Raw genomic sequence first — 25,952 nt, forward strand, 5'->3', positions numbered from 1 at the left:
GGCCAGAGGGCACTTCTATGGGGGGGGGGCTGTAAGGTGTCACTCTGTTGTCACCTGCTTCTCACATTGATCAGGTGGCCATTCTTGTGACAGGTTGTGGTTGAATCTTGGTGTGTCAGGTCTGGGGTGTGATGGTGAAATGACCAGGCTGCATTTTCTTTTCTTTTCTTTTCTTTTCTTTTTTTTGACCTGGTTGTGTTTTAATGATCTAATTTTAATCTCCCTGTGTCTTGCCACTAAGCCAATATTTGAAAGAGCCCTTAAGAAAGTTCCAGAGCTCACCTAATTTTTCCCCTTGCTGCCCAGAGCTGCTCTAGAAGTGGGTAGTGAGCCATAAAACACCTGTGGGCTTTTTGGACCCTAGAGAGCAGAGGTCTGATGTGTGTTAGCTAGCTGGGGTTGGGTGTGATTAGGGGGTTCCAGCCCAGAAATGTCAATACAGCACCTCCTCTTTTTGCAGTTTTTCTCTTCTGTGCCCCTGCTGGCCTGAGACTGATGCATGCTGTGAATTTCTGGGTTCATAGCCACAATCCCCCAGATGTTGGGAGGGGGGTGCTGCAGGGACAGAAGCTGAACCTGTTTCTCAGCTCCAGCATAAGGCTGGACCCCTGCTCACTCGCCCTTGAGAGAGAGTGACGCATGGGTGTGATGAAGATGCATGCAATGCCGGTGTAGAAGGCCTCAGATGAGGAAGCAGGGGTCCCCGGGGTCAGAATTGGCTGCTTGGGCTAAGTGCTCAGGTCAGTGACTTTTCAGGCCCTGCCTACGACTTGACCTTCTGTGAGGTCCGGGACACCTCTCTGGTACTTCTGTGGAAAGCCCCTGTGTATTCTGGCAGCAGCCCTGTTTCTGGTTATTTCGTTGATTTTAAGGAAGAGGATTCTGGAGAATGGAAGACGGTCAGCGAGTCAGCGACTCCAAATCGTTATTTAAAGGTAATTCTGGCATTTTCCTTCTTTTTAAATGAGTGTGTGTGACTCCTGTAGTAAACTGGATCCAAGCTCCCAGGAGAATCTGTTCGAATGACGCTGGGATAGTCATCCTAGGCTGCACAGGGAAGGAACTTTCCACCTGAGGGATCCACAGAGCAAGTTGGGAGACTCCAGCAGAGGGCAGCAAAGCGCCTCCAGGAGGTGGCTCTGTACTTACAAGTGCACTATGCAGGAGGGGTGTGGATTTGTGTTTTTTTCTCCTCTGGCATTGCATCCTACCAATCATTATTACAGTATTACATACCCTTGTATGTAAAGAGGCCATCGTCTGCTTTAAACCGGGATAATGGACATTATAGTATGTTCTGCCACCTCAAGCCCTACAGTTAATTTACATAGTTCCTATTATTGCTACTAGGCATCTAGTTAATAAGCACCTCACACATGCACCCATTCACTTTCACACACACCTACACAGTTCACAAGTACACATGTGCACACACAGGCACATCTGACATGCATACATGTACTGCCCTTAAACATCACACACACACGCAACGTAGTACACTTCCATCATCACTTTTTTGGATAATCTCTATTTTGACATTTTCAGTTTTCCAGTCCCTGGACAGTTGTACCTGTCTTCGTTCCCCTTAGTGCATGTGCCCTGGTGAGTGTGCTCAGCTGTCTTGATCCAGCAGAGGTCTGTTCCTTTCTGTTGTGCACCGTGGGGTGTGATTTAGAGAGAGGCCAGTGCACCCTTCCTTCAAGAAAGGTTGTGCTGGCACCATGCCCTGCTGCTCACGGATGGAGATGCAGTAGGCAGTGTCCTCTGCAGAGTGGTTTCTCATGCAAAACAGCCTCTTTTTTTTTTTTTAATTTATTTGAGAGCGACAGACACAGAGAGAAAGACAGATAGAGGGAGAGAATGGGCGCGCCAGGGCTTCCAGCCTCTGCAAACGAACTCCAGACGCGTGCGCCCCCTTATGCATCTGGCTAACGTGGGACCTGGGGAACCGAGCCTCGAACCGGGGTCCTTAGGCTTCACAGGCAAGCGCTTAACCGCTAAGCCATCTCTCCAGCCCCAAAACAGCCTCTTTTGAGTGGGAAAATGTGCGTGTAAGAATCCAGCCACCACACAGACAGTAGCAAGTGCACAGGCATGTGTGAGAAGAGACTGGTCCAATTGTGATGTTTGAAGGATAGTTTCTTACAGATTAAAAATATCACATTTAAAATAATATTTGATCCTGAAAAATTGTGTTAAAAATGAACACCAGTTTGCAATCTTGGTGATAGCATTTGATTTGTCCCTTAAGCATGTGACAGTGGGCAGATCCAAGTCTGCTCATTCCTGCATGTGAGATGGGGCTTGGGTACAGAGTTCTTTCCCTGTGGGTTACTTCACTCCGTGTTGCCTTTTCAACCAGAGAAGTAAGTTCTCTCTAGAAAGAAGGTGGGGTCATCATCAATTGTAGGCAACAGTAAAGTCATATTTATCTAGCCTGGTGTGCATTTTCTCTGTTGTTTGAAGGTTTGTGACCTGCAGCAAGGTAAGACCTATGTGTTCAGAGTGCGGGCAGTGAATGCCAGTGGGCCAGGAAAGCCCTCAGACACATCGGAGGCTGTGCTTGTGGAGGCCCGGCCAGGTGAGCCTCTACCTCTCCCCTCTTAGCACAGAAAATTCTATGGCCACAGTGACTTTTTTTTTTTTTTTACATGTGTCTATATATGTGGTGTGTGTGTGTATAAGCCAGAGGCCAATGTGTCTTTCTCAATCACTCTCAACATTATTTTTTCTGACAGGGTCTCTCACTGAATCTGGTTCTCACCAATTTGGCTAGATGAGCTAGCTAGTCAGCAAGCAAGGGTCCCTCCTGTCTCTACCTTCCTAGCACTAGGTCACAGACGAGCACTGCCATGCTGGGCTTTTATTGGACTCTGGTAATCTAAACTCAGGTCCTCGTACTTTCACAGCAAACACTTTAGCCACTGAACATTCCTCCAACCCCAGCTGTAGTAACTTGAGAGCACATGCACCATGCTTGCATGTATGCATGTATGTAAAGCCTGCATGCGTGGGTGGATGTTTGGATGGTGAGTAGATGGCCTGTCATGTTTTTAAGCAGCTGAGATGGGCACAAGCAGTAAGATTGCTCTTGGGCTTTGTGCCTGCCTTGGAGCATTTAGTTGTCTGCACAGTGTTACAGATTGTTCCAGGAGTATAAAATAACACCCAGGAAGGACAGTGATTTATACTGCTAAGGCTAGATCAGAACGTTGGAAAGCCAATGGTGGTGACCTTGCAAAAGTAAGCACCTGGGGCTGGAGATTAGCTCACAGGATACACAGATCAGATATGTGCCTGTATTCAGGCAGCACATGGAGCCATTAACTGAGATGTCTGGGATCTGCCTCTGCTTGGACCCCTTGATCTAATGTTTGTAATATATATATATATTGTGTGTGTGAGAGAGAGAAAGAGTGGGGAGAGGGAGAGAGAGAGAGAGGGAAAGAGAGAGAGAGAGAGAGAGAGAGAGAGAGAGAGAGAGAGAGAGAGAGAACAGGCACACCAGGTACTCTAGCCACTGCAAACAAACTCTAGACTCATATGCTACCTTGTGCATCTGGCTTACATGGATACTGGGGAATCAAACCTAGGTCCCTAGTCTTTGCAGGCAAGTGCCTTAACCACTAAGCAATATCTTCAGCCCTTCCTTTCTTTTTAAAGTAGTTTCGTTACTTCTTATCTTCTTAGTAAACTTAGGGCAATTCTATTACCAGCTTCATATTCTTCAATTCTGTCCCTAACCTCTTTTTTATCCCTTTTGCTCACTTAAATGTATGTGTTGGCCCATATGCATGAGGTCACATGTGTACACATGTGTGCATGTTTGTGGAGGTCATAGGTTGACATTGAGTTTCTACCTTGAGATCCTTCTTCACTTTATTCATTGAGGCAGGGTCTCGCTATTGAACCCAGAACTCAGTGATTTGGCTAGTCTAGCTAACCAATTTGCTCTGGGGATCCAGTCTCAACAAACACTTTATCTGCTAGACATATCTTCAGCAATTCATCCCTAATTTCTTAAAGATGTATTCTGACTAGCTAGAATAAGGCCAGGCATCTCCCTTATCAAATGGATGGCAATTTCTCTTTTTCCAAGAAGCACAATGACCAATGTGGGGAAGAAGGAGCTTGCGGGTGAAATCAAATGGTTTAACTGCAGCTGTTCAGCTAACTGCAGGAGGGTTAGTGGTCAAATCTCAGGGAAACAGGTGGTTGGGCTGAGAGGCAGCCCAGGTTGGGAGACTTAGAGACAAATGGGGCAGGAGAGGAAGTCAGTAGAAGTGCAATGGCATAAAAGCCATATCTACACAGACACCTGGACCATCCTTGTCAACACACTCCCTGAAGTCTTCCCATCACACATTAAGTAGAACTCATGATTCAATGTAAAATAAGCTTCTATATGTGGCACACCTCTGGGCGGGGGTGGGGGGAAGGAAACCAGAGAACAGGACATCCCTGAGGCTCCTTTCTTCTTGCAGGCACAAAGGAGATCAGTGCTGGTGTGGATGAGGAGGGCAACATATACCTTGGGTTTGACTGCCAGGAAATGACAGATGCCTCCCAGTTCACCTGGTGCAAGGCCTATGAGGAGATTGCAGATGAGGAGCGGTTCCAAGTCCACACTGAGGGTGACCAGTAAGTCAGGCTGGGGAGTCTGAGGCTGGGAACCTGTGGGACCTGAAGCAGAAATGACTAATGCTTGTCTCTTGTTCATTTCAGCTCAAAACTATACTTTAAAAATCCAGATAAAGTGGACATTGGGACTTACTCTGTGTCTGTGAGTGACACAGATGGCGTGTCCTCCAGTTTTGTGTTGGATGAGGAAGGTAATGTCTTCCTGACACAGACTTATCTCATTTGACTTTTGAAAATTCACTCTACAATAGATTAGAAAAAAAAAAAAGATATGTGTTGGAGGAGGCTGGGGGTGGGGAATGTTTCTGTATCCCCTGCTTTCTCATTGCTGTGAACCAATGTCGGTCTAGAAGCATCTTAGGAAAGGAAAGAGTTTATTTTGGCACTCAGTCCAGGTCCATCCACTGTGGCAGGGATGGCATGGTGACAGGAGCTGGTCACCTTCGGTCCAACAGTGAGGGAGAAGAGTATAATGCTGAATGCTCAGCCAGCTCTCTCCTTTTTATATACTAGAGGAACCCAGACCGTGGGGGTGGTGCCATCCACAGTTTTGCCAACTTGACACACAAATATAACACTTTTACTTTATAACTTTCCATCTCTTGACCCCATAGGCTCATGTCCATCTCATAGTTCTTAGGGAAGGACAGAGTTTATATTTGGCTTGAAATTTCTTAGGGAAGGACAGAGTTTATATTTGGCTTGAAATTTCTAGGGGAAGTCCACTATGCTGAGGAAAACGATTGGAAGAGCAGGGAGCAGGAAACTGAGTTACACTGCCACATCCCTAGGGAGCAAGTCCAGAAAGAATAGGAAGTAGGGCTTCACTATAAAACCATAATGCCAGCTCCCAGTGACAGACCTTCTCCAGCAAGTCTCTACCTCCTAAAGGCTCCATAATGTTCTCAAACAGCACCACCACCTGGGGATTAAGTATTCACATGATCCTATGGGGGTCATTTTACATTCAAACCACCATAGTGTATATGAGCCAAAACGACTTTAGAAACTTGGCAAATTCAGAAAGTGGCCTTTCTTGCTGCTCTGTACCGTAGTGGAGGGTATCACATGGAAGAAGGAGAGTTCAATCTTCATACAGACACCATTCTCAGTAATGAACCCACTCCTGGGGCAGCAGTGTTTGGCCAATCTTGCCTCTCAACATGATGTATAATAGATCATTTTCTAACCAATGAATTTGTAGAGACACAATCAGACATTAGCAGTGTGGGATGAGGGTGACAAACATATGGGAAGAGGCAGTCAGAAACACAAAGGGCGCCTCAAAAGTTTGCAGGTCTGTCGCAGTTCAGGTTAAATTTCAGTAAACAAGCAAGACATAGCCAAGACCAGTAGCAGCATTGCCCTTCTTTCCTGGGCTTCTCAATGCACTGTGCACAGAAGTACCTTTGCAATGTGCCTTTGGAGGCCATGGTTTGGGGGGGTCTTCAATGAGAACTAGTGAGACCATAAATAAGGGAAGATTAGTACTCATGTAGCTGGACTGTGGACATGTGTCATAAATATGGTCACAAACCCATTTTCATGCAAATCACTCAAAGTCCCTGAAACAAAGCATATTCCAATGCCCTGGCTACAAGTTATTTCGTCAGTATCTGTGAGATCCAGTTCCTGAATCTGTATTTTAACTTCTGTCTGTAAAGATTTACTTCATGAATTCTGAAGAGTGGTACATTCCTCTGTATTTTCAGTTTAAACAGAACATTTTTATTTCAGTTTTAAACTTCCCACCATGCTTTATATTACATGTAGGCTTAAGTATATTTGAAGCAAATCTTTAGGGTCTTTGGATTCAAGGTATAATTCACGTAATTTCCTGCCATTTCCACTGGGTGGCCTGGGTGAGAAATCCAGTCTTCATGATCAAACCAAAGCCCAGATGAAGTTTGCTGTTAGGAAAAAAAATCTGACTTTAGAAAAATACATTTTTATTTTCTTTTTTTATGACTTTATACATGTATGTAATTTATTTTGATCATATGCACTCTCTCTTATTCCCCCCTCACTCACACTTAACTCCTCTTCCTAACTAGTCCATTTCCCACTTTCATGTCTTATTTTTGTGACCCACTGAGTTAAATTGGGGTAAGGTTGTTTGGATGAGCATAGGTGAGGAGTTGTCTACTGGAACATGGGCATCTTACAATGGCTATATCATGGAAGAATAAGACTCCCAGCCACCTTAAACTTCTAATAGCTCTTCTGGGAGGTGTGGGATCTCATGAGCTCCTTCTTTATTCATGATGAAATGCTTGCATGCTCAGTCTTATGCAGTAAACCATAGCTGATGTGAGTTCATGAGTGTAGGGCCATGTCATAGTCAAGAGACTTCTTTTTTTAAGGTTTATTTATTTATTAGAGACAGAGAGAGGGGGGAGGGAGGGAGGGAGGGAGGGAGGGAGAGAGAGAGAGAGAGAGAGAGAGAGAGAGAGAGAGAGAGAGAGAGAGAATGAGCATGTCAGGACCTCCAGCCACTGCAAATGAACTCCAGATGCATATGCCACCGTGTGTATCCGGCTTACATGGGACCTGGAGAATCAAACCTGGGTCCTTAGGCTTCACAGGCATGCGCCTTAACAACTAAGCCATCTCTCCAGCCCTGAAGAGACTTCTTTATTCAGTTCAAGTGAATATGCTCATATGAACTTCCATGATGCCATTGCATTTCTGCATTCTAACTTTAGGAAGGAAGGGAAGTACAAAGCAAGGAAGAAATAAGGAAGGAAACAAGGACAAAAGAAAGGAAAAAGAAAGAGGAATGTCTTAAAGCTTTAATTTTTTTGACCTTGCTCAGGGCTTTCTCAGGAAGGATACATTCTGTCTGCTACTCATGGTAATATTCCCTAGCAAAGTTCTGGATGCATGAAGGGTATGTACTTTACCTTAATGAGATGGAAGAAGAACATGCCACTGACCACAGCCAGGTTCCTGGAGCAAGCCAGCTGCAGGGAGTGGTTCCTATGGAGTCAGAGGAAGAGTGGCTGTGCTTGAAGTTGTCTTCTTTATCCATTCCCTGAGGGCTTTTCTAAATTCCCGCCCCAGCCGCATAAGCCCCTTATTTACCCTCAGTTGTCCCTTTAGCAAGTGGGCTCCATAAATGGTGAGGAATATATGTTAAAAGTTAAACCCTGTTCTCTGTACATCCTGCTTTTAGCTCAAATATCCTTCATGTCCTTGAAGGAGATCCCAGTGAGGCAAATGCTCTGCTCCTGTACAGCCTGGCTATTCACAAACTTCTAAACACAGGTCAAAATCAATGACATCTTTTTTCCCCCTCAATTTTAGAACTTGAGCGTTTGATGGCCCTGAGCAACGAGATAAAGAATCCCAGTAAGTAATCCCCCTGCCTCACATGAGCACTTGCAAACCTAGGGAAGGGACAACTTCTCTTAGGCTTGCAAGTGCCCATTTAGAAGAAATTCTGTGGAAGCTTGCTTAAGTGTGCCTAATCCAAGTAGTTGTCTATCAAATATGATCTCACCAAATCACACTGATTTTGGAAAAATCATGTTAATCTTCTACATCTGACCATGTCCAGAAATTTACTATAGCACCCATGGAAAGTGATGTTTTATACAAGAAAATAGGCTAATTACCCTTAGTTTTCATTTTTTTGTTTTTCATTATTGTTACATTAAACTTTTTCTCTGGAGAGATGCAAACACACCCAAGATAGGGCATGGATAATAGACCAAAGCATGATTGGACCAAAAGCAAAAATTTTGGTGATCCAATGAGTTCATTGGGGTTAATTACAGAGCAGGGTAGGAGTTGCTTAGAGAAGCATGAGTGACTCAAAGAAAGTTGTGTCGTTGTTGGAAAGCTCACCCCAATATGGGTGCAACTCTTGTAAGTTGCATCTCTGGCTGTTCAGAGTCTTCTCTCAAGTAGTTGTTTAATCTTTAAATAAACTGGGAGGGTTTCCCAGACTTGTTGACTGCAGAAGTCTGCATAGCTTCTCTCCTCTCCACTGGAGGGAATGTTTCAATTCATAAGTATTTGTTATGCATGGTTTCTGCAAGCCAATGCAGTACACTGTGGTTTCACATCCTCAAAATAGTGAATTACTGGGGTGTATCTATTGGCTCTCACCAGGATTTGTGCATCACTGACTTGTGATTTCTCTCCTTTTCGCAGCAATTCCTCTGAAGTCAGAGTTAGCTTATGAGATTTTTGATAGAGGCCAGGTTCGCTTCTGGCTCCAGGCTGAGCACCTCTCACCAGATGCCAACTTCCGGTTTGTTATTAATGACAGAGAAGTCTCTGACAGTGAGGTGAGTTCCTGAAATGTGTTACGGCTACAGGGAGCTGGGATTTTTGGGCAGGTTTGATATACAGAGTTAAGGCTTGGTGTTTGTTCCCACCTCTGTCTGAGCTCTAGACATTAGGTACAGAAGGTCGACCAGATGAATGGAAGTATTTAGCTCTCACTATGCTCAGAGATTTCATTTGGGTTTGGTAAGACATCATTGGCAAACCTTGGTATCCAGGAGACTATGCTTATAGACATGGAATTTGTTTGTAGGGAAAGATTATGTGAGCTGGGAAGGGGTGTCCTTGATGAAGAAGTTTATTTATTCCTGACAATAGCTCTGAAGGCTTGGCATTTTGCTCTATGTGGGAAAGGGATATTTGTGTTCCTCCCACTGTTCAGCTCCCATAGGAGATACCAGGTAGGAACAAAGTTTCCATAGCATCTTGGTCCTTCTGGCTTTGCTGAATATGATCTGGACAAAGAAAGAAGTGGAATTCTCAAAAGAATGTTATGATACAAGCACTTGGCTCTCATATAAAATCAGTTCTTCATTTGTGGTTGTGGTACATTTGAGAAGCACATCCTCTTGTCTGAGTATAGCATACTGGGGGACTGAGTCGCAGGATAGTATGCTTCTTAGCATCTCTTTTTGTTGAGAAGTGGGGTTGTGGTGTCTAATCCATCTTTAATTGCTAAAGGTAAGTTACCCTTCATCTGTGGATTCCTCCTTTCTCTTGATGCCATGATGCCACTGGAACCTTTGCACCCCTACGTCCTGAAAGCCTCATTCTGCTGTTCACCACACAAATGTCAATGAGAAACTGGAGATGAGGACCCGTGCATGCCTGCGGGCAGCCCATGTTCTGTTCCTGAGCAGTGTTCCTTACTCTTAGTCTAGCCCTTGTGTCTGATGGCATTTAGCAACGCTTTCAGGACTGCATGAAGTCTATTGGACAGAAATCTTGCAACAAGGATCTTGTGCTATTTTTACTCTCATGGTCTAGGGCCTGTCTATCCTATGGAAATCATGGCAAACTTTAAGACTAATAGAAATGGGAGAGTTGGGTTGAAAAGTGAAATGTATATACTTCCATTGAGCTGCAAAAAGCCAAAGATATGCATATTATGTATGGGGTTATTACTATCTTATCAAGGCAATTGGGGAAATTTTCTCTGAAAAGAGATCACACCATGAAATGAAATGGAAAGTAGAGTAATTGCACATTATTGCAGAGCATCTTTTGATTAACACTTCCTACCTGCTGTAGAGAGCAATGCCATTGCTACACAGCTAATCTCTAGGAATATGCTGTGCTATTTCGCATCTTTAATTAGCAACCCACAGGTGACTTTTACCTTTGAAGATTAATGGTGCTTTGTGAAAGTCACATGAAAGCCTGTATTTATGGCACTCATAAAATCACTGAACTTCATCTTGCCACATAATGGCAGTATCAAGACTCCTAATTATTTCCTACATCCTTCCCAGATTCTGCAGTACAGGGGAGGGGGCCACCGAAGAGGTTACTGTGTTTGTTGAGCATCTGGATGACGAGAATCATGCCTGTGACTTCTTGGCTAGTTGGAACAAGTGCTTAAGGTTCTCTGAAGAGACAGGACATTTGTCTGAGCAATTTGAAATTTGCTATTGGTAGTTAAAATTATTTAAAATTAGATAGATATTCAAGAACCAGTTAGGGATTGCTCACTAGGTTCTTATCATCATGCTTTGGGATGGTGGCCCTATCATCCTCTATATCTCTTATGGCTTCTAGACACACAAAATTAAATGTGACAGATCAACGGGCATGATTGAGATGGTAATGGATCGCTTTACTATTGAGAATGAAGGGACCTACACTGTGCAGATTCAAGATGGGAAAGCTAAGAACCAATCATCGCTGGTCCTCATTGGAGATGGTATGCTACAGTGAACATTTTCACATGTCCATTAAAGACAAAAACATTTTTTTAGACTTGAGAGAGGTTGACATATTTCACTTTTTTTTTCTCCTTGAATATTGAATTTAGCATTCAAGACTGTTTTGGAAGAGGCTGAATTTCAGAGGAAAGAATTCCTGAGGAAACAAGGTAAGAAGGTGGTTTGACCCCATGACCAGCATAAAAGACAGACTTGTGTATAAAGCAGACCTTGGATTATTTGAGTGGTTCTGAATCCACTTAGAATACTTAAAAACTGCACCATTTTTGTTTGTAATATGTGTGGGGAATGTGGAGTGTATGCATGTGTGTATGCAGAATGTATGTGTCTGTGTGAATGCCTGTGGAGGCCAGAGGAGACCACTGTGTAGCCTCCTCTTTTTGTTTACCCACATGTTTCCTTGAGACAAGGTCTCTCATGGAACACAGTGCTGCCATTTTTGGATAGACTGGCTGACCTAGTGATTCTCTAGTCTTTGCTCCTCATAGGACTGGGGTCATGGATGCCATGCCCAGCTGAAATTATTTGTGTAGTTATTTTTTTTTTTCTTTTTGGCAAGCACTCCACCAACTGAGCCATACCTCCAACTATGATATATATTTTTTAAAGCCATGGAAATTTGGAGATACCTCTGTCCTTTGCCCTTTTTTGGGTATTCACCTATACTTTTTCTTTTTCTGTTTTCTTTTTTTTAAGGTAAGGTCTCACTTTAGTTTAGGCTGACCTGAAATTCACTATGTAATCTCAGGGCGGCCTTGAACTCACGGCAATCCTCCTACCTCTACCTCCTGAGTGTAGGGATTAAAGGTGTGCGCCACCATGCCTGGCTCATCTATACTTTCTCTTGCTTCTAACTTTAAAGGAATCAAGTATGGTTTGATACCAATATTTCCTGTTATTGACCTCATCAGTAAGTGATCTGTCCAAGCAAGCACTGTACTGATTGCTACCCAGACTTCTGGCCCCTGAGGGTTAATAATCCTCCCCGAACACTTTTCTTGCCAGTGTTCCTTATCTTAGAACATGCTAATAGCTCTGACATAAACAAGGGCAGGAGCTCCTTAATAGTTATAAACCCAGCTTACCCAAACTTCTCCTCCCACTTCATTGCAACGCCACCTCTGGTCACTGAGATGTCTTTCTCTGACCCAAGACTTACAAGACTGCTCCTTGTGTGATCTTACTGCTCCCATGGGCTTTGAAAGGAAGCACCATTTGAATTGTAAGCTTTACCTGAGCCTGCCTTGTAGAATATATTTACATGAAAGAAACCAACACATACTTCCCAAACTTGCTTTGTACTTTTGTATTTGTAGGGATCATGGTGTTAGTATCTCCATTAGTATATGGCTCACTTTTATGTTTGTTCTGTTATGAAATGATTGATGGTTTTGAAAAGCACACTTGAATCAATCTTTGATTTCAAATAATACGTGTTTGCAAAGTCAGTAGGTGAAGTTGCTTTTTCTCTACTTCATCTCTACTAATTCCTGGACTTTAAAGATTCTTATTACTATGCTGTGGAATGTTTGTTAGACATATGCTTGAAAAAAGAGAATGATCTCCATAGACCCAGCATGCCAGTGAGAAGGGAGATGTATGCTTCCACTAGGAAAAGCAGGCTTCAGGGAGAATCACTTCTAAGGAATGCTGGCTTCAGGGACATGAAAAGTATCTTGGTTTCATAGGGCACAACAATTATCTTCAGATGCTTATATGTATTTAACAAGTAAGTATACACACACACACATACATATGCACATCATATTTATGTGCATGTGTGTTTAATATCTATATGTTGGGTATTCATTCATGCAACATCATTCCCCCTTTGAAATTTTACCCCTTCTCTCCCATAGGTCCTCATTTTGCTGAGTATTTGCACTGGGATGTTACTGAAGAGTGTGAGGTTCGGCTTATCTGTAAGGTAAGAGACCTGGTTGAAAGAGGCAAGCTATTAGGGTCTTGTTTTGTTCCTTGCAGACACCTGGCAAGAAAGCTGTGATGAGGTTACACCAGGGAGCCAATCTGGTGGCCTAGGGCTAGGTATGAATAGACAGCTACTTCATGGTCCAGTGAACTAGTGAAGCACATAGTACCTAGCTGTTCAGTGCTTGTACCTCCTTCACAAAGGCATCAGCGTTGTGACCTGCAAAAGAAGATTCACAGGCTAGCTCATACAGGCATTGACTTAAACTTTTATCATAGAATTTGTGAAGAAGAATAGCATGTTATCTATACTAGGTCATCAGGAAATCAGAGATGTGTTTGGAATAAGTGCCAAGTTTTCCTTTCATAATTCAGTAGTAACAGAAGCTTCACTGATTTTAAGATAAACTTTAATTAATAAACCTTTAACTTATTGAGCACTGTTTGCATGCCTGTCACTGTATAAGGGTTTGGGATAAATGTTAATAGTGTGTTGATTTTGTCCTCAGACTACTTGCAGTCTGAGTGAGTAAGAGAGAAAGGTAAGCAGACAGTTTCTGCTGGACAGGGACTCCAGAGCCAAGTGAATGAGTACTAGATAGAGAGGACAAGGTTACTACTCCAGGGAGATCAGAGGCAGGAACTGAATTATACCCTTCTTTAGCCATGGCCAGAAATGTGGATCTATTCTGTATACATTTACACAACAAGCAGATGTGAGGCTAGACCAGAAGTCAGAGCTGACAGGCATGGAGTCAGAAGAAAGGTTGGATAAGAGAGTAGAGTATGGGTTATGGGTGAGGATTCCAGAACAACAGGCTGTTTATGTAAACTGTGCATGCTGGAAAATGCAAATTTTCTCAAATGATCATCATATGTGGAAAGGTGGATTTCTGGGAATTTACAGAACTCGGCATTACAATATTAAGTTCATTAGGTGGTCAGGGCGGAGAGCCCAAAGCAAGCAGAGCAACATTTTTTTTCTGTTTGTTTTATTTTCTGACATAGCACCAGGGCACACAGGAGCTTCTGCACCCCATGAGCAGGGGCTAAAAGTGTGAGCACCATTTCTAGAATTATTTTTTAAAAGTTTTTTTATTAATTAGTTGTGTACTCACTGAGTACAGTCAGTTTGGTACCCTTATTAGGCTCGTTCGTGACCTACATCCTCCCCTTAGCCCCTCCTTGTTGAGGTATATGGGTCATGCATTCTGGAGTTAGCCCACAGTTATGGGTAGGATAAATGTCTGCATATCATGACCCAACAAGTGGCTCTGACATTCTTTCTGCCCCCTCTTCCACAAAGATTCTCACTATTTATATAACTGTCCATAAATATTTGTACTACATACAGGGGCTCACACATCTTCAAACACATATATTAGAGAAATGAAATAAATATTTAAATTTGAGTGTTTTGCAATTTACTGCACTTAATTTACACACTTATATTCTCATGAATCCTAAAAACCATCTTTCTGCAGTTTTTCATTTAGTAAATATTGTAACAGGTGGAACTTTTAAATTTCTTTACATAATGAAATACGTGGAGAATAATGTATGTGAGTGTATATGCATACTTTTAGAATGCCATTTGAAAAAAGATTAAAAAAAAAAACCCTTAATACTAAATACAAGAAGATGTGTTGGCAATTTGTCACATTGTATAGCAGGTGGAAGAGAGTGTTGTCCTTTGGTAATTGAGGAGGTGTGCCACATGCATTTGAAGAGTGAGTTTATTACTATTGTCTCCACACAGTAAGCGCCTGGATGCTAAAGGGTGGCAGAGGGAAGCTGTGAGGCCCTGAGAACATGCAAAGCAGTGGTGGAGTGGGCTGAGGACACCCTATCACATGGAATGGGGCCATGCTTAGAGAGCAGCTGTTTATCTGGCACAGAGGGAACAGCAATTTCAAATATGAATGATGAACAGAGTGATCTCAGAGGTGGGGCGAGTGTGGCCATGGCTGGGACTGCAATGGTCCTGGAAAGGGTCAAGAAGCTGACTCAGGACTTGTGCTGCCTCCATCCACCCTGTGGCATGTGCTCAACTTATGCTCTGTACTGGGGAAGACCTGCTTCCAGGCCAGAGTCTCCACAATCTCCATGGGTTTCACAGACCCCATGAACAAGTACTATGTGCCAGACATCATCCCAACTTTTGGGACAAGGGTGACTAAAGCCGGCTACCCTCCTGCTTTGTGGAATTGCACTCTGCTGTCACTGTTATTACCATTGCACTTGGTGGGGACATTCTGAACACATGCACTACAGCTGTGTGCATGATGTAATCATGCAGTCATATGCAACCTTTCATCACTGATGTCACTTGGGCAATGCAGGCTCCTTATCCTTTTGGAAGTCAGAGGGAACTCATGATACATTACAGAGTCGGAAGGCCTTGTCCCCTTTACGTGTCTGACAGAGCATTGTCAGAGTGCCTACTCACCTTTGGATTCTTGAACACTTGGCTTCTGATTGAGAGGGCTTTCTACAAAGAGAACGTCTTCTCATCTGCTTCCTGTGGGCCTTCCTCCTATGTCCATGTGCTTGAAATACCATACTGCCAAAGAGCAGATACTCAGCAGATCCATGGACCTTTCCAAAGAATCAATGCATTTATAAATCAAAAGTCATTGCATCTGGGCTGAGGGGAGATGGCTCATTTGGTGAAGTGCTTGTCATGCAGTCATGAGGGCCCGAGTTCAGATTCCCAGTATGTACATCAAAGATGGGCATGGTAGCATGTGCCTGTAATCCTAGTGCTGATGAGGTAGAGACAGGAAGACTCTAGGGCTGCTGCCCAGCTAGTCCAACTGAATCAGTGAGCTCTAGGTTCAGGAAGTGACACTGTCTCAAAGAATAAAGTGGTTAGCAACTGAGGAAGACACCTGATGTCAACCTCTGATCTCCCTACACACATGCATGTATGTGTACCTGCACATGGTTGTACCCATACACATAAGAACACCCAGGCACATATACCACATACACGTATGCATGCAAACAATGCATTCCTTATGACTCGTTATAGCATTTCCTACTAACCAACAGGTCTTTGCACTGGTTAGCATGCCAGGAATGATGTGGTATGTGGTCTCCTGGCAAAACTGTGAGGGCTTAGTTCTTTCAGAAAACAGAATTAGAAACACACTGGTCATTATTAAAAGTGGCAGTTCATCCATGAACCCTCATCTGAGACTGTCTAGAATAAAACCCAGCATTTTCCTTAGGTCTGGCATTCACAGAACCTGAAGTGTTTGTTTTTTCATGAGCCACAGTGATTCCACACTGCACATTTCTGTATCTTAGGTTGCAAATACCAAGAGAGAAACTGTTTTCAAGTGGCTCAAGGATGATGTTCTTTATGAAACCGAGTCCCTGCCGGACCTGGAGAAAGGCCTCTGTGAGCTGCTTATACCGAAGGTACAGTGCGCCAGGCAAGGCATGCAGGAGGAAAGCAGAGCAGTGCTCCCAATAACTCATAAATCCTGCATCGTCTTCCAGTTTGTACCCTTGATTTCCTTAGTTTTCAAGAAAAACTTGTTAGCCTTTACAACATTTTGTATTGCTGTATTGATTGACATAAATATGGGATATGTTTTGTCTTAGTTGTCCAAGAAGGACCATGGTGAATACAAGGCAACCTTGAAAGATGATAGAGGTCAAGATGTATCTGTTCTTGAAATAGCTGGTAAAGGTAAAATGAAACCTCCTTTTGTCCTAGTAAGCAGAACTCCATTGTGGGCTGAGAGGGGTTGTATGAATGTACTCACCTGTGCCCATAGCTGTTGTCCACATTGCTCTGGCAGCAAGGTTGTGGAAGAGAACACCTCGTATGTCAGCTGTCTTAACAACTGCTTCTGTGTTTTAGGAAAATGTGACTGTTACCTTGGGTTTGGATGGGATGTCATTTCACTTCATTGGAAGCCAAGTTTTAGCCCCTCACTAATGCAGTTAAGATGATTGAGGTTCTGATGAGCTCATTCAATTCAATAGGTGGTTGGATTTATGTTGAGCAAAATGTTCTTGTCACATGTTTAAAATGTGAATAGGTTAGACGGATTTATTATACACATAAGCACTTTATGGACACATATTACCATTTTAATGCTTCATTTTTCAAATGAGTCTCATGATTTCCTGTGTCAATTTAATTAGACATGGAAAGTGCTGCTCTTGGTTAAAGCCATACCTTGTGACTGTACATTTCCCTTCTCTCTTCCAGTGTATGAGGATATGATTTTGGCAATGAGTCGAGTCTGTGGTGAGTAAAGGACCTAGAGCTTTCTTGTCACTTACGGCGTAGACATTTCTATTTCCTGAGGTGGGCACTTACTACTCAAAGGAGGAAGCTGCTGTCCAGGGTGTGTCCTGTGTCAGGCCCTCACCTGTGCAGGAGGCCAGTGACCTGCCGCCTCCATGACATTCCTTCAGAGTATGTAGCAGGAGTGTCAAGGCATGTCTCAGCTTTAGGAGCCTTATTTGGACTTGCCTACCAGTTACTCTTCCAACTGGCCTTAGTTCAGTCTGGGCCATCACTTTGTCCAAAGTTGCTGGTGGTGTCTTCATTACAATATTGAATAGCAATGATGAATGTTTAAAAGTCTGGTTTTGTAGAACATTTTCCTCTGGGTGGCTGTTAGTGAGTCCAGGCACTACCCTGTGTGTGCACACTGCTTATGGGGCAAATTAAGTACTCCAAGAAACAGCTTCACTGTTCTCATACTCCTCAGAGTTACTTAGAACTGTATATTTCATAATGCGTTGGAGGACTACTCATAGATAACATGATTGGTCACGTATCTGGAGAACTAATAAGTGCAACATTCCTCAGATCATCCCCCTGGAGGCTCTCAACTCACTCTATCACCTGAGAGTCTGAGATGCACGTTTTATGGGGGTTGAGGATAGGCTGGGACAGAGAATAGGAGTAGACATTCCCACACCCAGTTTTACAAGGATAAGATCAAATGTTCATTCATAAGGATTACAGATGGGTGCTACAAATCCAAGCTCTGTTAATTATGTTTTTAGAATATTTTGTTTTTATTTATGTATTTGAGAGACACACAGAGAGAGACAGAGAGAGAAGGAGAGAGAAAATGAGCATGCCAGGGCCTCCAGCCACTGAAAACTCCAGATGTATGCATCATCTTGTGCATCTGGCTTACATGGGTTGTGGGGAATTGAACCTGGGTCCTTTGGCTTTGCAGGCTAGTGTCTTAACTGATAAACTATCACTCCAGCCCTTTGCTAATTTTCATTGTTTTATTTATTTATCTTTTTTTCTCTTCACAATTTTTATTAACATTTCCATGATTATAAAAATATTCCATGGTAATACCCTCCCCTCCCCTGAACTTTCCCCTTTGAAATTCCATTCTCCATCATATTACCTCCCCATCTCAATCATTCTACTTACATATATACAATACCAAACTATTAAGTACCCTCCTCCCTTCCTTTCTGTTCCCTTTATATCTCCTTTTTAACTTACTGGCCTCTGCTACTATGTATTTTCCTTCTCACGCAGAAGCCCAATCATCTGTAGCTAGGATCCACATAAAAGGGAGAACATGTGGCGCTTGACTTTCTGGGCCTGGGTTACCTCACTTAGTATAATCCTTTCCAGATCCATCCATTTTTCTGCAAATTTCATAACTTCATTTTCTTTACCGCTGAGTAGAACTTCATTGTATCAATGTGCCACATCTTCATTATCCACTTATCAGTTGAGGGACGTCTAGGCTGGTTCCATTTCCAAGCTATTATAAATTGAGCAGCAATCAACATGGTTGAGCATGTACTTCTAAGGAAATGAGATGAGTCCTTAGGATATATGCCAAAGGAGTGCTATAGCTGGGTCATATGGTAGATCAATCTTTAGCTGTTTTAGGAACCTCCACACTGATTTCCACAATGGCTGGACCAGATTGCATTCCCACCAGCAGTGTAGAAGGGTTCCTCTTTTCCCACATCCCCGCCAACATTTATGATCCTTTGTTTTCATGATGGTAGCCAATCTGACAGGAATGAGATAGAATCTCAATGTAGTTTTAATCTGCATTTCCCTGATGACTAGTGACATAGAACATTTTTTTAGATGCTTATATGCCATTCGTAATTCTTCCTTTGAGAATGCTCTATTTAGCTCCATAGCCCATTTTTTAAAAAAAATTTATTAACGTTTTCCATGATTACAAAATATATCCCATGGTAATTCCCTCCCTCCCCACCCCCACACTTTCCCATTTGAAATTCCATTCTCCATCATATTACCTCCCTATTACAATCATTGTAATTACATATATACAATATCAACCTATTAAGTATCCTCCTCCCTTCCTTTCTCTTCCCTTTATGTCTCCTTTTCAACTGACTCATAGCCCATTTTTTGATTGGCTTATTTGATTCCTTATTATTTAACTTTTTGAGTTCTTTGTATATCCTAGATATTAATCCTCTATCAGATATATAGCTGGCGAAGATTTTTTCCCATTCTGTAGGTTGCCTCTTTGCTTTTTTCACTGTGTCCTTTGCAGTGTAAAATCTTTGTAATTTCATGAGGTCCCAGTGATTAATCTGTGGTTTTATTGCCTGAGCAATTGGGGTTGTATTCAGAAAGTCTTTGCAAAGACCAATATGTTGAAGGGTTTCCCCTACTTTTTCCTCTAGCAGTCTCAGAGTTTCCGGTCTGATGTTAAGGTCTTTAATCCATTTGGACTTAATTCTTGTGCATGGAGAGAGAGAAGAATCTATTTTCATCCTTCTACAGATATATATCCAGTTTTCCCAACACCACTTGCTGAAGAGGCTGTCTTTTCTACAATGAGTATTTTTGGCATTTTTATCGAATATCAGGTGGCTATAGCTACTTGGGCTTACATCTGGGTCCTCTATTCTGTTCCACTGATCTACATGTCTGTTTTTGTGCCAGTACCATGCTGTTTTTGTTACTATGGCTCTGTAGTATAGGTTAAAATCAGGTATGGTGATATCACCAGCCTTATTTTTGTTGCTCAGTATTATTTTAGATATTCAAAGTTTTTTGTGATTCCAAATAAATTTTTGGATTGTTTTTTCTATTTCTATGAAGAATGTCTTTGGAATTTTGATAGGGATTGCATTAAATGTGTAGGTTGATTTTGGTAAAATTGCCATTCTCACAATATTGATTCTTCCAATCCAGGAACAAGGGATGTTTTTCCACCTTCTAGTGTCTTCTGCAATTTCTCACTTGAGAGCTTTAAAGTTCTCATTGTAGAGATTCTTTGCTGCCTTGTTTAGGTTTATTCCAAGGTACTTTATATATTTATTTATTTTTTGATGCAATTGTGAATGGGAGTGATTCTCTGACTTCATCCTTTGTGTGTTTGTTGTTAGCATATATGAAGGCTACTGATTTCTGTGCATTTATTTTGTATCCTGCTACATGGCTGTAGGTTTTTATCAGCTCTAACAGTTTGCTAGTACTGTCTTTAGGGTCCTTTATGTATAGAATCATGTTATTTGCAAATAATGATAACTTGATCTCTTCCTTTCCAATTTGTATCCCTTTTATGTGTGTCTCTTACCTTATTGTTATGGCTAAGACTTCCAGAACTATAGTAAATAAAAGTGGGGACAGTGGACACCCTTGTCTTGTTCCTGATTTTAGTAGAAAAGCTTCCAATTTTTCTCCATTTAGTAATATGTTGGCTGTAGGCTTGTCATAAATAGTCTTTATTATATTGAGATATGTTCCTTCTATTCCTAGTCTCTGTAGGACTTTTATCATGAAGGGATGTTGGATTTGTTGAACGTTTTCTCTGCGTCTAATGAGATGATAATGTGATTTTTGTCCTTCAACCCATTTATGTAATGTATTACATTTATAGATTTGCATATATTGAACCATCCCTTCATCTCTGGGATAAAGCCTACTTGGTCAGGGTGAATGATCTTTCTGACATATTCTTGTACTCTGTTTGCCAATATTTTGTTGAGAATTTTTGCATGTATGTTCATGAGGAAGATTGGTCTGTAATTTTCTTTTTTTGTTCTATCTTTGCCTGGTTTTGGTTTCAGGGTGATGCTGGCTTCATAGAAGGAATTTGGTAGAATTCCTTCTTTTTCTATTTCCTGGAAAAGCTTAAGAAGCAATGGTGTTAGCTCTTCCTTGAAGGTCTGGTAAAATTCAGCAGTGAATCCATCTGGTCCTGAACTTCTTTTAGTTGGGAGATTATTGATAACTGTTCAGATCTCCATGCTTGTTTAGGTCTATTTAAGTGATTAATCTCATCTTGATTTAATTTAGGTAGGTCATATAAATCAAGGAAATCACCCATTTCTTTCAGATTTTCATACTTCGTGGAGTATATGCTTTTATAGTATGTCCCTATGATTTTTTGAATTTCTCTGAAATCTGTTGTGATGTTACCTTTTTCATCTCTAATTTTATTAATTTGTGTCTCTTCTCTCTTTCTTTTGGTCAGATTCCTTTGCTAATTCTTGTTTTTGATTTTCTATAACACTTACAATCTGGGTCAATGAATGTAGCATTTTGTATACTTCCTTGTGGACTTACACTATTTCCCCTCCCCCACTTAAGCTTCTAAGGGCAAATATAGATTATTTTTGAAAAAAATGTACCTCTCACACTAGTCTACAAAGAGCTTTTAAAGTGTTCTGGTGAGGCAAGTGTGTAATGAATGCACATGGCATAGGAATGAGGTAGAAAAAAACTGTATGTGAGTCTGGAATATGCGCAAACTTGCAGGGGTCTGTGCAGATGGTTGTGCCCCACTGTCAGGCACTGGGCCCCTTTCTGTAAAGCATGACACATACCACTGTTCTGAGATATGATTCACTTTGCCATTTACAGGAGCCTCGGCCTCGCCACTGAAGATCCTGTGTACCCCAGAAGGAATCAGACTTCAGTGTTTCATGAAGTATTTCACAGAAGAAATGAAAGTCAACTGGTATCACAAGTAAGCATGAGAGCAAGGAACGTTGGCTGTGCCCACCACAGAAAGATGGCAGCAGTCCTGGTAACTTTTGACTAGATTGGGCCATCTAGCAATAGGAAGGCCTGGGCAAAGGAGAAAGAAGCAAGTTCTACCAAGGGTAGGTGTTGAGTTTTCTTCTGTAAAGTGCTCATCAAAAGGTGACACTGCTCACAACACATTTCACAGAGAAGTGAGCAGAGACTGGGCTCAGAACTTCCATCTAATGGCTTTTGCGTTAGATATAGTTAAAATGCAAGAACCCAGACAAGCCCAATAGTTAAAATAAACACAAAAATCCCTACATGAAGCTTGCAAAGGCAGCCCTCTTCTACCTCTGTGCTCATGTAGATGGGTCATGACCTTCATTAGAACGGCTGTCAAGTCCCTGTGGGTCACAGTGCAGGGAGGCCCTGCCACCTATGGAATCTGCCTCTTTGGATCTATGACCAGCTCACAATAGGACCAGCCAGGGCATGACTGAATCTCAGAGTCTGTGTGTCAGGGTCACTATCCTTAGTGCAGGATATGTCACATGAGGGCGGACTTGAGATGGGGCAGCGGGAGCAGGTCCTGCCTTTGTGTCCATCTCATCTGGAACTTGAGGACATCTCCTTGCATCATTTGCCATGTTGCCAGCAGTCACTGCACCAGGCCTTGAGCCCCTCAGTGAGCATCAACACGCACCTTCTGATACTGCATCTACTGAATTAGCATTTCGGAGGGAGTTTGTGGTTCTCACCATTTTATTTTGAAAAATAATTATTTCCTTAAGGTGAATCTATTTATGACCAATTTGTAGTCCTAAAAAGTTATATATTTTTTCATATTCAAAGTTTGACATGATGTGCATTTGTCGCATGTGTTATGCTTGGTGCCTTAGTGACTGTGCTCAGATGCCACACTTTGTGGTTTGGGGTCGCAGTCAGGACCAGGGGAGTCATTATAGATCCTTGTAGGGACTTGATTAGGAAGGTATATTATAGAACAGGGCCTAAAATTCAGGTAAACTTTGTGACATAATTGTTTGTGAGGGTTTATTTTTAAGACAGTGAGCAAATCTGTTTTCCCCTGGGATAAGAAAGTCTCTCATGCCTCCTCACGCCTCATTGCTATTTACGGCAGCTGGTCATGAGGTAGTGCCCACAGTTGTAGTCTGTGTCTTGCACAGTCAGAAATGCATCTGTATCGGGGAGAGGTTGCCCCACTGTCAGATTGCCAGGCTTATCACAAGAGGCATGCTCTGTGTTGGGTTTGGGGATACAGAGATTAAATATACCACACACCTGTATGAGCTCCCACAGGTGTGTAGATATGCCACCACAGGCTCACAGGTGCTTTGTGTTAAACATTTGACACGCTATTTTTTATGTAATCTTCACAAATGCCCTAGGACTTAAGCATTAATATTCCTGTTTCAGAGATGGTACTGAGGCCAAGGGCAAAGCACAGAAGCCCTTTTGTTCAGAGAGTCACACGTCTTTTAAGAAGAGCAGGGTGGGGCTGCTAGGTCCTCTGAGCTCTATCAGTGTCACTGCCCCTCTGAGAAGCAGTCAGGCTGCTTGCTGGGGACTGGCGACAGACATTCAGACAGACAGATAGACAGAGCACAGGCTATGGATGTAATCCAGAGATGGAGTTGTTGAAGGAGGGATTACAATATAGACCAGAGTCTCAAGGAAGTGGCATTACGTCTGCTTTCTCTACACAGAATCTGTAATGCAACAAAAGTGTGTGTGTAAAGCCGGGCGTGGTGACACACACATCTTTAATCTCAGCACTCGGGAGGCAGAGGTAGGAGGATTGCCATGAGTTTGAGGCTACCCTAAGACTCCATAGTGAATTCCAGATCAGCCTGGGCTACAGTGAGACCCTATCTTGAAAAACAAACAAAAAAAAGTGTATGTGTGTGTGTGTGTGTGTGTGTGTGTGTGTGTGTGTGTATGCGTGCGCATGCACAAAATGCCACAGGTGTGTGTGAATGTGAAGTTGCCAGAGGACAACTTCAGGTGTGGTTCCATCCACCTCCTTTGAGATAAGAGTTTCTAAGGTGCCTGAAGCTCACCAATTGTGTTAGACTGGTTTGCCAGTGAGTTCCAGAAATCCTCTGTCTTTGCCTATCAGCACTGTACCTGGCACTTTTAAGTGGAATTTAGGAATTGAACTCAGGTCCTCATACTAGGAATAGATTCTAGGAATCAAACTCATGTCTCATCAAACCGATAGATATATTAAGATATATACATGTCTGTACATGTTACTATTTGATTATTGAACAATATTAAACTATATATTGAAGCATATTATGTGATTTCATTTTATCACTGTCTTGATGCAATTCTGATGAGATGTAAGACAGACTTGGGTGAGCTCTTCTCAGAGCTGGCCATGCTGCCTGGGCTTGGGTAGGGTGAGGAGGCAAATGTTGAAGGCTTGCGCTGTAGACCTCAGAGTGTGCAGTGTCCACCTTGACACTGAATCAGTTGAAAGCAGTGAGACCTCTGTGAAACGCGAGCATAGGCAAGGGCAATTGTTCTTTGCTTAAAAATGTCAAGTCATAGATCAGGGAATGCAGAAAATGTCACTTTAAAGAAAGGGCTAGAAATCTATTCCACATGACTTAGAAGCAGGAGAGAAGGGGAAATCAGCAAAAATGTTCTTCAGAAAAAAAGGATTTTGTTTTCTTGTTGGAGGGCAAAATTAATACATCATGTAGACAGCTCTGGAACTCAATCGTTGGAGTATCGACCACTTAAGACTTAGAGGAATTCTAGCCACTGAAGAAATTTCTCCAAGTCTTTATAGAAGAAAAACAATACAGCATGCTCTAACCTCAAGGTGCATGTGGTGCCTAAGCTTAGGAGATTTCACTGTACAGCTCAGGTTGGACAAATGCTCCCTGAAATCTCAGTGGACTCTGAGCTAGCTGCAAGAATGAGTCTTTATCGGTCCTCTGTAGTCCCTCCCGGCGCACCCATTTCCTTGGCATTCTCAGATGGGGAGGGAAGGAGTGTGGGGACCAAAGGCTCCAGTGGGGAGCTAAGGAGGTAAATGCATGCTCTCCCATCCTGGGGAGGGCCTCAGCATTTGTGACCTGTGGTGATGCTCCTGACCAGGAGCAGTTGCCAAGAACAGGGCCCATCTGCTTCGCAGATCACCTCTCAGCAAGCATGCGGCCTCCAGCCCTCTGCCATGCTCAAGGCTTTAACTTGCTGGAGCAGCACCATGGGTGGGTGGATGTGTGCAGGACTTTAGCTGTGGGCTTAGTGGAAGGTTGTCTTCTTCTCATTCTCCAGCCTTGCTGCAGATTGCCCCACAGCTGTGGGGGCTTTTCAGGGAATGTAACAGAACCTGGGTGGAGTTTCCATGTGTTGCAGTCACACCAAGAATAACAGAAGTCTTACTCTGCAACCTGGACACCCATAGCGGTCTCAGTCTCAGACCTCTTAGAGCCAACCTTCTGTGGACCCATACTCAACCACCTCCGGGGGCGCTGAGTTCCACTTTCCTTGTTCACACTGGTTCTAGCGTTCCTCTGTCAACCAACATTCATTCAGACAAGGTTTTTACAGTGCTCCACCTCTGTTACTTCCAATACTTGTCTTAGCATCTAACATATACTAAACATATGAGGCATATCTAAAGCATATAACATTTTAAAAATTCATTCTAAAGTAACCTTAAGGTCAGTGAGTTCTTCATGCCTGTGGCTCTCTTCCCTCACTTAAACCACAGCCTGGCCATGAACAAGGAGGAGAAACTAGATTTTATTGGTAACTTTAATATACGAACATACTGCAAATTGACTGCATTCCCATCAGATTATACTCTTATGTCCCACCTCTCCCATTCCCCCATTCCAGTGAGGGTCCTCCTCAGTGGGGTTATTGGTAACCACTGTGAAGTCATGAATGTGCCAGTTAGTCTTTGTGGGCATGTCGATGTCCTAGGGTACATCTTCTCATCCATGGCTCTTACATTTTGCTGATCCCTCTTCTGCATAATTCCTTAAGCCTTGGAGGGTGTGTCAGAAGTGTCCTTCAGTGTTCAGCTCTCTTCATCTCTTCTGATTTTCTGTGTGGATGAGTTTTGAGTCTTTTCAGTGTCTACTGCTTCACCCTGGAGGAAGTTCCCTGGCTTGCTATGAAAGCAGCACTCATATTTTATCTGCCTCTTC

The 25,952-nt window shown here is 42.7% G+C and overlaps 1 protein-coding gene across 1 annotated transcript in view; it reads left to right on the forward strand.

The window, feature by feature from the left end:
• Positions 1 to 25,952, forward strand: part of Myom2 (myomesin 2) — a 142,535-nt gene that overhangs the window by 109,690 nt on the left and 6,893 nt on the right. Inside the window, exons 20-32 of the mRNA XM_004663088.2 lie at positions 757 to 935; positions 2,467 to 2,581; positions 4,485 to 4,641; positions 4,726 to 4,832; positions 7,948 to 7,992; positions 8,800 to 8,936; positions 10,693 to 10,837; positions 10,949 to 11,008; positions 12,719 to 12,786; positions 16,101 to 16,214; positions 16,401 to 16,488; positions 17,017 to 17,055; positions 21,655 to 21,760. Coding sequence (XP_004663145.1) covers positions 757 to 935; positions 2,467 to 2,581; positions 4,485 to 4,641; positions 4,726 to 4,832; positions 7,948 to 7,992; positions 8,800 to 8,936; positions 10,693 to 10,837; positions 10,949 to 11,008; positions 12,719 to 12,786; positions 16,101 to 16,214; positions 16,401 to 16,488; positions 17,017 to 17,055; positions 21,655 to 21,760 — 1,360 coding nt within the window. The remainder of the gene's footprint in view (positions 1 to 756; positions 936 to 2,466; positions 2,582 to 4,484; positions 4,642 to 4,725; positions 4,833 to 7,947; positions 7,993 to 8,799; positions 8,937 to 10,692; positions 10,838 to 10,948; positions 11,009 to 12,718; positions 12,787 to 16,100; positions 16,215 to 16,400; positions 16,489 to 17,016; positions 17,056 to 21,654; positions 21,761 to 25,952) is intronic.

Source organism: Jaculus jaculus, chromosome 12, assembly GCF_020740685.1.
Source record: "Jaculus jaculus isolate mJacJac1 chromosome 12, mJacJac1.mat.Y.cur, whole genome shotgun sequence".
Taxonomy (NCBI): Eukaryota; Metazoa; Chordata; class Mammalia; order Rodentia; family Dipodidae; genus Jaculus; species Jaculus jaculus.